Genomic DNA, 12,725 nt, shown 5'->3' on the forward strand with positions numbered 1-12,725 from the left:
ATTGGTTGTTCTAATCCCTACTTATACATGGCATCTCTACTAATTCATAACTAGCATGTGAGGAAGTCCAACCCATTCTCATGGCAAATCAATGACCTTCTAGAGTGGAATAGATTCTTACAACGATTCTACACTACACAATCAAGTTTTCATCAATGCTTCATCAAACCCCTCTAATGGAGGTTTAGCCTTGATTCATCAAACTATCATTTCCATATGAAATTGAATAAGACATAATATAAAGATTCTAACTTTATTAAATTCAACTAAACAATAATTGAAATCTAAATTAACAACTAAGAAATCATTAATAAACAAGAATTGAAATTAGATCTAAACAATTTTAAATAACAAAATCAAAATTATCAAAAACTAACTATTTTATTTATCTAATGAATGATAAATAATAATTCCAATAACTAATCTAAAACAAGGAATGAAACTAATTAATGGAATGAAAACTAATTAATTAACTAATTCAAAACTCAAAACTAGATCTAAAATATTCTCTAATGACTATCTTCTATCCTAAGCTAATTGATACTTAAGAGCTAAGTCTTGTGTGTGGAAATGGAGGAGACCAGATCCACATTTTCGTGCATGGGCTGAGGGTCCATGTTTTGGGGCGGAAAATCGAGCCCAAAGCTTAATTTCTTCAGTCCACAGGGCTATTTTCAGCTGGCTTTGACTTTGATAGGCTTTTCATCCACTTTTGCTTCTCTGATTGGGTCAAGGTTTAGACCATTGAAAAACTCTTTCCGAGCCATTCGTTTTGACTTAAGGTACGCCCAATTCCGAGGCCTGAGTCCAAAGATACGGTCTTCGAAAGTTCTACTGACTTTTGTGTGCTGTTTCTGCCCGCGTTGACTCTGACTTTTCAACTTCTGACCAGGATTTACAAAGGCTTTTTCTCCTTAAATCTTGGCCTTTAATCACAGAACTTCTTAGCAACCAACCCTTGGTCCTTTATATCGCCAAAGTGGCACATTTCTGTACATAATTGACTTCAATGCCTGAAATACATAAAAGCACGTAATTAGCATTAACTCTTATTTATTACTCGCATAATTGGTCTAAAAGTATTATTGTTAATGGGTTAAAACTACAGTTTTGGGCTCTTATCAGAACACGTATACACAACCAACAAAGATATATATAATGAGCATGTCTTCAGTGCGCGTGATGTATGGCTACGCACAATTCCTGACCACATATTTTCCAACCCGTAACCGGTAGCCGAAGTGCCCACCTAAGGGTAGCGTTGGCATTTCACATATTTTCATTCATCCCCAATTTATCGTATTTTCTATTCTTCTCAATTAGATTGCGCGCCCAAATCTTCTCACCCCTTTCACCTCTTCTTAAATTCATGGTCAATCATTTACTTCTTTCACTCTCTAAAGTTTACAAAGAAGGAAGTAGAGCAAAAAAGAGTGACAAAGAACCAACAACACTACACGGCTTGAATACGTTCAACATTGAGGTTAGTTTTATCATCCAACTGAAGTCGATTTAATCTTTCCTCTTCTCTTTAAGGTACATTAGAATTTTTCATATTTAGGTCGCTTTGTACTAAAAAAAGTTTTCTTTATTTAGGTAGGCTTCCTATGAATTTAATCGAATAAGGCTCGATGATGACGAAGAGTTTCTTAGAAGTCTATGTTTCAAAGTTTTAGGTATGATGAAAGTGATTCTCCGGATGTGGAATCAACTGTTTCCCTGATGGAGAATGAAAATATTGACAGTAGTGATAGCGATGCTGAAGAGTCTGATACATATAGGGCTTATATAGAAGACAAAGCAACATTTTTATCTATGCAGTTCAAGACCTCGGACGAGGCCTACACTATTTATAATGAGTATGCCAAATCAGTTGGCTTCAGTGTTTGTAAGGATGTTTATAGAATTCATCCAAATGGAGTTGCTATTAAGCGGAGATTTGTGTGTTCATCCCAAGGTCAACGACATGCAGATAAACTCCAATCGATGACACCCAAAAGAACACCCAGACAGGCCACTAGGTTCAATTGTAAAGCCTGCATTGTTGTTGTTTTTGATTCTAAAGCAAAGTTTTGGACTGTGAAAGAGTTTATTGGGGAACACACACATCCAATTGTACGGTATCCGAGTTCAATGTTTCTTCGGTCACATAGAAATGTGAGTCGAGAAGCGTTGGAATTTGCTACGTGCCTAAATGATGTCGGGTTGTTAAGAAATGCCAAGTGATGGGTCACTATGCACATATAGTTTGGAGGTTTCCTTAATGTTGGTTTTACTTAAAAAGACTTGTATAACAAAATGGGAAAAGAGAGGAGAAGTTGTCGTATTGATGGCGACGCCAACACACCGCTTGCCAACTTAGAGGACAAGGTGAAGTTAGATCCTTTATTTCATTACAACTATGAGTTAAAATGCGAGTGGGCAGTTGGTTGGGCTGGGCTTTTGGGCGGATTCCACCTCCCACTGGATTATCAGAGCTTTGGTGATGTGTTGTTGTTTGATTCAACGCATGTGAGCAATCGATTACCCGGATCTGATGTCGTTCAGTTTTGGTTTTGGAATCAACAACCACCTACGCACTATAGTTTTTGGTTTTGCTCGATCATAAGTGAGTGAGTGCTAATTTACACTTATAAGTGGGTATTGAAATCATTTATTGACGCGAATGTGTGGTGAACACCCTAAATCAGTCATTACCGATGGTGACGCAAATGATTCAGAAGCTTTGAAATCTATTCTTCCAGATTCGAACACCTACCGCGGCTTTTGGCACGATTGAAAAATTGCATCACCAATGTCAAAATCCCTGGATTTGCAACAGAGTTCAACTCTATTATGTTTATGAAATGTTCTCGGGAGAGTTCAAGAAAGGTGGAGACGACTAGTAGAAAAATACGAAGTTAGTCATAACACATGGGTGATGAAGGTACGTAAGAAACGGGCGAAAGGGCAGAATCAGATCTTCATGGTGAGTTCTTTGGCGGTTGTAGAAGCAACCAACGTTATGAAGTCTATTAACTCGTTATAAGACATCATGTTAAGCCGGGATGCACTGTTTGAGCTATTTGGGAAAATGGAATTGGCAGTTGCAAATATCCGTCACCGAGAGCACGAAGAAGAGGTAAGGACCGCAACGAAGCCTTTCATTGGTAGCCACTTGATTGAATATGCAAAAGCGGCGTAATCCATCAATACTCGAAGCTGCTTTTCTTGCTTTTATGAAGCGATTACAGGAGGAATCGATGTACACCGTAGAAGATAAACGGATGTGGGTGACAATATTCGCGGTATACACCATCACCGCCATCCAAACAGTAAAAAAGACGAGTGTGGAATACAACCTTTTAGAGCAGGATGCTAGATGTTCATGTGGGCTATTTCAATCGTTTGGATTTCCATGTAGACATATCATTTCAGTTTACAAACACGAGGACCTTCGTGAAATACCCCAGAGCTGTTTTTTAAGGAGATGGACACGAGTTGCTAAATCTGTCATTCCAAATAACGATCCAAGTTTTTCTTCGCAGGCTGCTTCCATTATTCGTCACAGTGAGCTTATAGGGAAATGCAAGAAGATATGTTTGTGGGCCTCTCAAACAGCCAAAAACAGTGAAGTTTTTAAATCCATGTTATCATCTTTTTCTAGAGCTTTTGAAGGCAGTGCACAAGTTCCCTTTGAAATGCCTTATATTCCACCAGAAAGTGGTACAATGGATGGCATTCCGTCTTCTAAAGGCACCGCCGAGGTAGAGATGCCTTTCACCCCACCTAAAACCGCCCATCGTCCATTTGTTAATGATCCACCACACGTAAAATCGAAGGGTAGGCCGCATAAACGTAGTAGATTGAAAGGTCAGAATGAGACAAGAAAAAAGAAGTGTGGCCACTGTGGTATCGTCGGGCACACAAGGCCCACATGTCCACTTTTGCATCCAAACGATGGGGGTAAGTTTCTTATACCGTTGCCATATTTCACTTGTCTGTTAACATTAAATAGTTACAAAAGTTTGTTGATTCTGATTTGTATTCGTCAATATCTTTCTTGTGGTGCACTTTTTAGGTCCAAGTGCTAAGCGCAACTATGTCGAGCGTGCTGCAGGAGTTGCCGATGTGAGTGAGGATGATGACGGGTTAAATAGAGATACTGGATGTAAGTGATAATTTTGCGCGTTATCTTCTTTTTATAAACGCAAGAAAATGTTTCTTGTTTGTTATTTTCATGGGGTTCAAAGTAATGTTGCTTGTTTGGTGGGCGTAGTGGAAGTTGGTAATGAAGCAGGAGGATCTCGAAAGACCAAGCAATGTAGCAAGTGTCGATCTACGGAGCACACAAAGTGTAGGTGTCCTGATTTGGAAGGTATGACACAATTTTTACCGACGTAATTTTTCTAGTAGGGAGTAAACTAAACTTAGATTGTACCATTAGAGTGACTATTTTTCTCCTGTTGAACTTATAGCGTTTCCCGTGGATGAGGTTGGGAGGAAGGTTTCGGAGAAATTCAATGTTGGAAAGTTTTATAGTGACGACGGGAGAGTCTTTTTCCGTATTACGGATGGTTGACGTTAGGAAAGAGGAGTACAATGCTGCTAAGCTTTAGAGCAGTTGTTGCTAATCTTCTAACAAGATTTTTGTAAGCATTTTTGTAATATCGCACAATGGTGAAGATTTCAAGATTGGCTTCTAAATTATTTTGTAGCGGTATCTATGGTGTTATTTTTTTATTTTCTTTGGTTTAATCAATGAAATAGAGCAATATTCTATAATGCTATATTGACAAGCATTGTTTGTATATTCTGTTGTTTCTTATTGTTGGGATGTTGGGGTTGTCCCTCACCATGAGACAAGACCATCAGCAGACATATGTCAGTTCATAAATGGATCTGTTCGTTCTTACAGCGCCGAACAGAGGAATATGCCATAAACAGTAACATAACATTCTGGTATGACAAATATAGTGTCATATCTATCTGTGATTGTAGTATACTACCAAACGTATATATATTATAAATAGTGACATAACATTCGAGTATGACATATATAGTGTCATATCTATCAGTGAGTATCTAAAATTATATGACATAACTCCTAGGAGGTCGGAAGATCTAAAATTATTGTGAATATACTTGCTGGTTCCTCCTCGTAATGATGAGGACTTGCTGGATTAGTACTAATTACAGAATGAGATTAAGAAACCAATTCTTGATTGTAATGCGCGGGGAGAAAGGGACTATGAACATCTCATTATTCATAGCTACCTAACTATGAACAATTCTACTTTCGGTATGTTTTCAGATAATCAGACGCATTATGAACAATCAATGTTCATAGTCATGAGCTATGAATATTCTTTGTTCATACCACAATTCGACTATGAACAATGATTGTTCATAGTTCGTAGCTATGAACAAATGATTGTTCATAGTTCGGTAGCTATGAACACTCAATGCTATGAACAATGAGTGTTGAGCTATGAACAATGAGTGTTCATACCACAATTGACTATGAACAATGATTGTTCATAGTCGTGAGCTATGAACATTCTTTGTTCATACCACAATTGACTATGAACATACGTAAGGTTGGAGCTTTGCAGAGGAATATGTCATATGTTAACATAACATTCTAGTATGACAAATATAGTGTTATATCTATCTCGTGATTCTTATGTTATACTACCAAACTAATATATTATAAAAACTGACATAACATTCGAAAGTATGACATATGACATATATAGTGTCACATAACATTTGAGTATGACATATAGTATCATATATATCGTTGATCGTAGAACTTATGACATACTAAATCAGATAAAACTCATACTAGCATATATTATAAAAAAAAAGTAACATAATATTCGAAAGTATGACATATATCTAATTGTGATTGCTACGCTTTATGAGACCCAACGATAAAACTCTTATTGACATAGCTTATAAAAGGTGACATAACATTTGAGTATGACATATAGTCATATATATCGATTGATTGTAGCTTTATGACATACTACTACCAAACGATAAAACTCTTATTGACATACTATCCTCTTAAACAATTGTTTTATTGTACCATCCATAAAGTATGATATACTTTTTGTTTATAGAACATGATATACCATAAAGTATGATATACTACATCCTATATGACATTTTTTATAACATATATCCATGCTTTTACAATGCAATACCGGTAGTAGGTCACGACTGTGACTCTATGAAATATTAACTTATGAGTAATACTCGCCACACCCCGATTGTCTCTACACACGGCAAATTTATTCCAAAAAACTGGGTGTCTCTCTCTCTCTCCACACCCCATTTTTGTTAATATGACCATTATAACCTTAAATAACTCTTAACTCTCTCCACACCCCATTTTTGTTAATATGACCATTATAACCTTAAATAACTCTCTCCACACCCCATTGTAATTCAAACGAGCTCTTCACCGCATTTTACTACTCCACCTAACACTCCTACCACTCATGCTCTCAAAATTTCTCCCCCCTCCTGTTGTTCTCTTTAGGTTAGTCTTGAGTCACCCACAAAATTGTTGTTATTCCCACCAAATTTTCACTTTAAGAATGGACTCATGTGCTGGAAGCAACGTTCAAGATAAATTCTCCCGCCAAAATCAAAATGATAACTTTGATTAGTGTTAAAAGTGACATGGAGTCAGCTTTAACACTACCGCAATCAAATTATTATTCGATGATGAACTTTACAACAATGTTGAAATTAGCTATCCCGATATGACCGAATCATTTACAACAATTGAGGTAATAATGTAATTTGAAAGCTTGTATTTTTTATTTATTTTATCAATAACTTAGCAAAAAACAATTTTTGTCAATAGTATCTAAGATCAAGGGTTTACGCAGGTCTTCAAGATCGCCACTCGTTGATCCGATGGTGTTCGACAGTTGGTATGATCGTTGGAGTTGTGGTAGTGATATCAAGGTCTGATAATTTGGGACTTGGGGCTAAGACCTAGAGTTTTCTTGAGTTGCGAAAAGGAGTGGAAAATTTAGACCATCCGTAAAGTGAAAAAAAATATTGAACAAAAACCAAAGAATATAGGCAATCCAGTTCAAGAAATGTGGTCATCCATTTGTGTTGAAAGGGGAATTACTTAAATGAAGGTGGATGGATACCGAAAGTGTTATGTGTGGAACTCATAATCATACTATTGGGGAGCATCTTATTGGTCGCGGCATTCGGCCGGAAGGTTAAAAGTCAAGAAAAATTGATTGTTCAGATTTGTCTTTGAGTGGTGTTAAACCGCGTGGAAATTTTACCCTCTTGAAACAGAGAGATGACAATAATTTGTCAAACAAAAGCACTTTATACAATTATCGTCACAAGAATCAGTTGGTTCGGTTGAGTGGAAGAAACCAAATGCAAGAATTTCTAAGAAATTTAGAAGAATTTGGGTACACAGAGTTTCATAGGGATAATCCAAAGAATGTGAATGTAGAGATTTGTTGTTTGCACATCCCCAATCAATTCATTTGGCAAAGTGTTTTCCCGAGGTCATTGTCATGGATTGCACGTACAAGACGAATGTCTTCAAGATGCCATTGTTTGAAGTTGTTGGGTTCACATCCACGATGAAGACATTCTGTATTGCTTTTGGGTATTTGGAGATTGAGAAAGAAGGTTCTTACCTATGGGTTTTGAAGAGGTTGATGATATTCGACTACAAAGCTACTTCTCGTAAAGATAATTACGACCGATTGTGAGTTGGCACTTATGAATGCGATAGCTATAGTGTTTCTGAAGTCGCACACTTCTTTGTGTCGAAGTTCACATCGAGGAACATCGAGACAAAGGCCAAAAAAAAACATTTGAGAAATTTGTTGAGTATGAACAATTTATGTTTATGTTCAAACAGTGATAACAAACTCGTGATTGAAGTTGAGTACTTGGAACACCTACGTTGTTTTAAACTTGAGCACGGAGATCATTATGGTGTTGTGGAATACATAGAAGACCGCTGGCTTTCAAAGTACAAAGAAAGGTTTGTCTCGGCTTGATAGATCTCCATATGCATTTTGGTACTTTCGAAAGCAAGAACGAATTGAAAGTATGCATTCCTCTTTGAAGAGGCATTTGGCGCTCTAGCAATAATGGTAACTTTCATTTAAACTTTAATTTGATTAATAATCTCCTCGACAAACCAAGTGACGTAAATTGAAAGTTCTTTTAATAGAGCTTGAATCTCTCGGGATCATCGTTACAAACAAAACACATATGTGCAACTTAGAGGGTACATTTCTAGAGATGCATTGGATTTGATAGCAAAAGAGCTAATAAGGTCCGTTAGAGTTGGGACAGATGAAATTCGTTGTCGTTGGTTTACAAGAGTATGTATGGGCTTCCTTGTGCGCATGAGTTATGTGAAATTGTTCTAATTGGTAGGGAAGCATCCCCTTATCTTTGATACACCCTAGGTGGAGACAACTTTTAGTAGCACTGATTGATCTTCCTAATGGGTCCTTTGATATTCAGCCCGAGCTTGCAACAGATTTAGAAGAAGTTTCACGCGCCTCGATGATGAACAAAAGGTTTTGATGCTGAAAAAGTGTGTAGAACTAGGTGATCCAAAGGCAACTTTCAGAGAGCCTCGGTCAACACCAATGTGAGGAGGGGTAGGCCACCGGAATAAAAATTGGTGTGAAGACTTGTAAAGATAAAAGGGACACAAAGAGAGAGCCTTCAGCTTTCGAGTATGCACAAACAGTTGAGGAACAAATTGAACTCAAGAAAGCAAGAATAGTAAAGCCAAGAAGTTGGTACCATGCAAAAGAAAACCAAGAAGAACTCATATTCAAGTGTTTGTAGATTTACTTGAAATTGGGTCTAAATGGGATGATGGGCTATTTGACTTAAATCCATTGATACGGAGACTTCATTGTGGATTGGCAAGATGTTGAACCGAATGGACATTGTGGATTTAGATTTAGCCGATTGCACGATGCTTAGGGTCTAATGGAGGTGATGCATGGATTTATGTGAGGGCTCTTATGTTGACAGAGTTGATTTCCCATGAGGCAGATTATACTTCAATGATGGGTGGAGAAGAACGAAAAAAGAAGTTTATCAAGACAAATCTACGATGTACAGTTCCATATAATGATGAACCCCAAAGAATGGTTTGAACTTCCTTCAATGGGATTTTTAGCCGCTAATACTTTTTTTCAGTGTGTCCTTGTCGCCATTGGAGAGAAAGAATGTATGTCATACTTTCCTTTGTGGATCGCTTCCCCGATCCAACTCGTGGTCCGTGATAGCGCAATAGGCCACATCGAGGAGGCACACATTTTGTGAAACTCGCGGCTTGAAGATGATAGTCCTATTCCGCCACTTGCTCCGTGGTGGGAGTCATTTGCATGGACGTAAGCTTGGGATCGGGCAACTATAATGGAACCAAGGATCGCGGAAGTGGTATAAAAGGGTTCCAAAAATGTTATGGATTTAGACCTTTCAGAACTATCCTTGTATCGATGTGTTTTTTTGGCTTTAATATCTATTTTGTGTATGTGTATATACCGCCATAAATTGCGTAATGTATTAGAATATGTCGAAATGGTATTAACTAGTTTTTTTGTTATGCTCTGTAAATAGCATTAAAATGCAAGAATATGGTAAGTGCTTTGTCGGTTTAAGGTAGGAACCAAAGGCGATCGAGCTTCAGTGAGTGAGCTTTATCACTTGTGTTGTGACAAAAGAACACCACCTGCCTTTACAAAGACAAAGTGAACGAGGGACTGATGGGTTCTAGAACAAGCTATCTTAATCGTGAATAAGAATTCGTGGATTGGCTTAACTAGCAAGGATATTCCCCGCCATACAAGAAATGCAAAGAGATTTTTTTTTTCTCTTGTAAACATAAGTCGAGTATGTTTATGATGCTCGCAGTTGTACTCTGAATCCTCGCTTTTATAGCTAATTTTGGCACTTGTTTGAACTTGCATTAATTTAGTGAATTGGCAATGGAACGAAAGCAACCCGTGAGTCCAATACACATCTTAATCTCTCGACAAATGTTTCTTAATCACGCTTTTGCACAAACTTTTGTTTTTCAAACATTCTCTTATATTTTTTATAAAGTTTGGGATATCATATGTAGCAATGACTTCATGGAGATTACAATTATCATTAAACCCTAACTATCAATGTTCTAAACCGCCTATTTTAAACATGCCTCCACTAAACACGGAGGAGGATCAAGCACCCAAACCCTAAAAAGAAAAAAAAACGGTGCCACCAATCCCATTGTTGACAACTCCTCCACTAGAAATTTCATTGCCAACCATCGAGGCTTAGAGTAGGTTCATCTCTTTCATTTTGATTTAGTTATGACATTTTTCATGCTTGTCGAAAGTGAGCGGAGTTTAACGATCTTGCGCGTATGGGGTATGGACAAAACCAAGTTGGTTGGTTTTCGCCTCGCCCTCAACTTCTCTCTCATTTTTCTTTTGCCCCCCAATACCCTTTCTCCTTCACCCAACTCTCTCTCCCTCCCCAGAAATTCGCCACTCCCCACCGCCATGCAAGATACTAGTTGAATGTTCTTAGAATTTGTTGTTCTCTGCCAAAATTTTATAACCGGTCAAAATATATTTTATAATTTTATCTTATCTTCACTCTCTTATCTTATCTTCAATGCTACTCTATTGTCCTCCATACTACATAGTGGACTTTAAGTGTTCATACTCCTAGTGGCTCAAACAGGGGGTATCTCAAATTGACCCATGAACATTCAGTGTTCATATAATTCTAGTGGACTATGAACACCGAATGTTCATACTTTTGTTGGACTATGAACATTCAGTGTTCATACCATTGAATTATGAACAGTGAATGTTCATACTTTTGTTGGACTATGAACAATGAATGTTCATACTCTTTGTCGGACTATGAACAACTAATGTTCATACTCTTTGTTGGATGCCTTTTATACATTGTCGTGATATAAAACTTTTTGTTGTTATATAGTGTTGTGCATAGCTTATTCAAGGTCGCCCATATAATGTCGTGATATAAGCTCTCATGAGTAGTATATGACACTATAATAACCGCCATACTTATATGTTATGTCACTTCTTACAAAATCGACGGGTCGGTATGTCACTTACTTTAAGTGACATACTTTCGCAAGGTAAAACTCCAATCGTTGACATCTCACTACATATGTCGATGCTTCCACAATGCCATTTCTAGTTGCATATATTTGGCATAAAGTATGATATACTTTCTGTTTATAAAACTATCCTTAATTCTTATGTACCGGTAGTAGACCACGACTCAGACTCTATGAAATTTTGCATAACATACTATACTATGTATGTTAATTAAAAGCATATTTACAATTATTTTTACATAATACATTCGCATCGCTATTGGTATGTACTTTGTTATGTATGACGGTATGCTATGATATTTTCCATGACATACTATATACTATGTATGTTATTTATAATCACATACATCGTTATTTTTACATAGTACCTTCGTAGAAGGTGTTACTTATGACATACTTTCTTGGCTATGGACTATTCGATGACATACTATCATCAACATAATGATATAGACAATTATTTGTTTATACTAATTTTAGTGAAGCCGCTTTTAATGACATACTTTACTACGCATGAGCTAGGATTTTGGTGAACACGGTTTACCCGCCGGTAAAGTTGCACCTGTTTTTAGTGGGGAAGAAGTGGGTTAGCATTACAAATAAGGATTGCTGGAACCATCATTATGGTTTGACTAGAAAGATGCCTAAAGAAGGTGATGCAACCGCCGCGGCTTAAATATTTTATGCGTAAGAGTGCCGAGAATCCCCAGCTTTTACTACGCTTATTGATCTAGATCAAAATGGGACTGCAAAGAACTTTTTCTCGGGTTGATGGGAGGTCTCGAAAAGAAAAGATGAGTATTTCGGGATGTTGTCTCTTTTGATACCACATAACGCATTTAATGCATACTCTATGCCTTTTGCCCCTTTTATCGAGTCAATCAAAGATGCAGTCGATTCAGTTATTTGGTTGCGCTACCGTTACTTGATGAGACGTAAGATACATTCATATGGTTGTTTAAGGCCCGGCTTGCAGCCATGGGTGGTCAGGCGCCAACCGCAATCATCACTTTACCGTGATAGAGCCGATGATCGCAGCCATTGCAAAAGTGTTCCCCGATACTCGCCATCGCTATCTATCTTTTGGCATATTATGCAGAAATTTCAAGAGAAGCTATCCTTTACTAAAATTGAGACACCGGTAAACTCCGACTGAATAACACTATTTCTCTCCTCGATTTTTTTTTTTTGCTAAAGGGTAATTGTATGTATTAGATAGCAAAGAAAAAAAGATACATTTTGTGAGGGCCCCGGTAGACCACTCCAACATACATTTCCTAAATTTTTAAGAAATAAATCTGAAATAAGTAGAGTGTTGATTCTCTAACCTATAAACAAAATTGGGTCTATTCTCCCACCATTGCTTCCGCCTTTGCTGTGGTCTCTCCTCGTTAAGATTGCTGGTTTTGAAAGAAGATGGTGTACAATAATAGAGAAGAATGAGTTGTCCGCAAATCCTTGGTTGACGTAAATGTATAATATGCGGAGAAATGGGTTCCTTTGTTATCTCGCTGACACATTTTTTGCCGGGTATGCATAATGACGGGAGGAGTGAATCGATGAATTCTCGCTACACCAA

At 37.4% G+C, this 12,725-nt stretch overlaps 2 protein-coding genes across 2 annotated transcripts in view; one reads left to right on the forward strand and one right to left on the reverse strand.

Moving 5' to 3' along the window:
* The window catches only part of LOC147493373 (alanine--tRNA ligase-like), an 86,123-nt gene that overhangs the window by 16,412 nt on the left and 56,986 nt on the right, over positions 1-12,725 (reverse strand).
* Positions 1,660-4,702, forward strand: LOC147493374 (uncharacterized). The gene is made up of 6 exons (XM_086565286.1): positions 1,660-2,120; positions 3,043-3,121; positions 3,234-3,945; positions 4,061-4,150; positions 4,259-4,357; positions 4,458-4,702. The coding sequence occupies exons 1-6, from the start codon at positions 1,660-1,662 to the stop codon at positions 4,559-4,561; spliced, it is 1,545 nt and encodes a 514-aa protein (XP_086421412.1). The 3' UTR covers positions 4,562-4,702.

This window comes from Coptis chinensis, chromosome 6 (genome assembly GCF_015680905.1).
Source record: "Coptis chinensis isolate HL-2020 chromosome 6, ASM1568090v1, whole genome shotgun sequence".
NCBI classification, from domain to species: Eukaryota; Viridiplantae; Streptophyta; class Magnoliopsida; order Ranunculales; family Ranunculaceae; genus Coptis; species Coptis chinensis.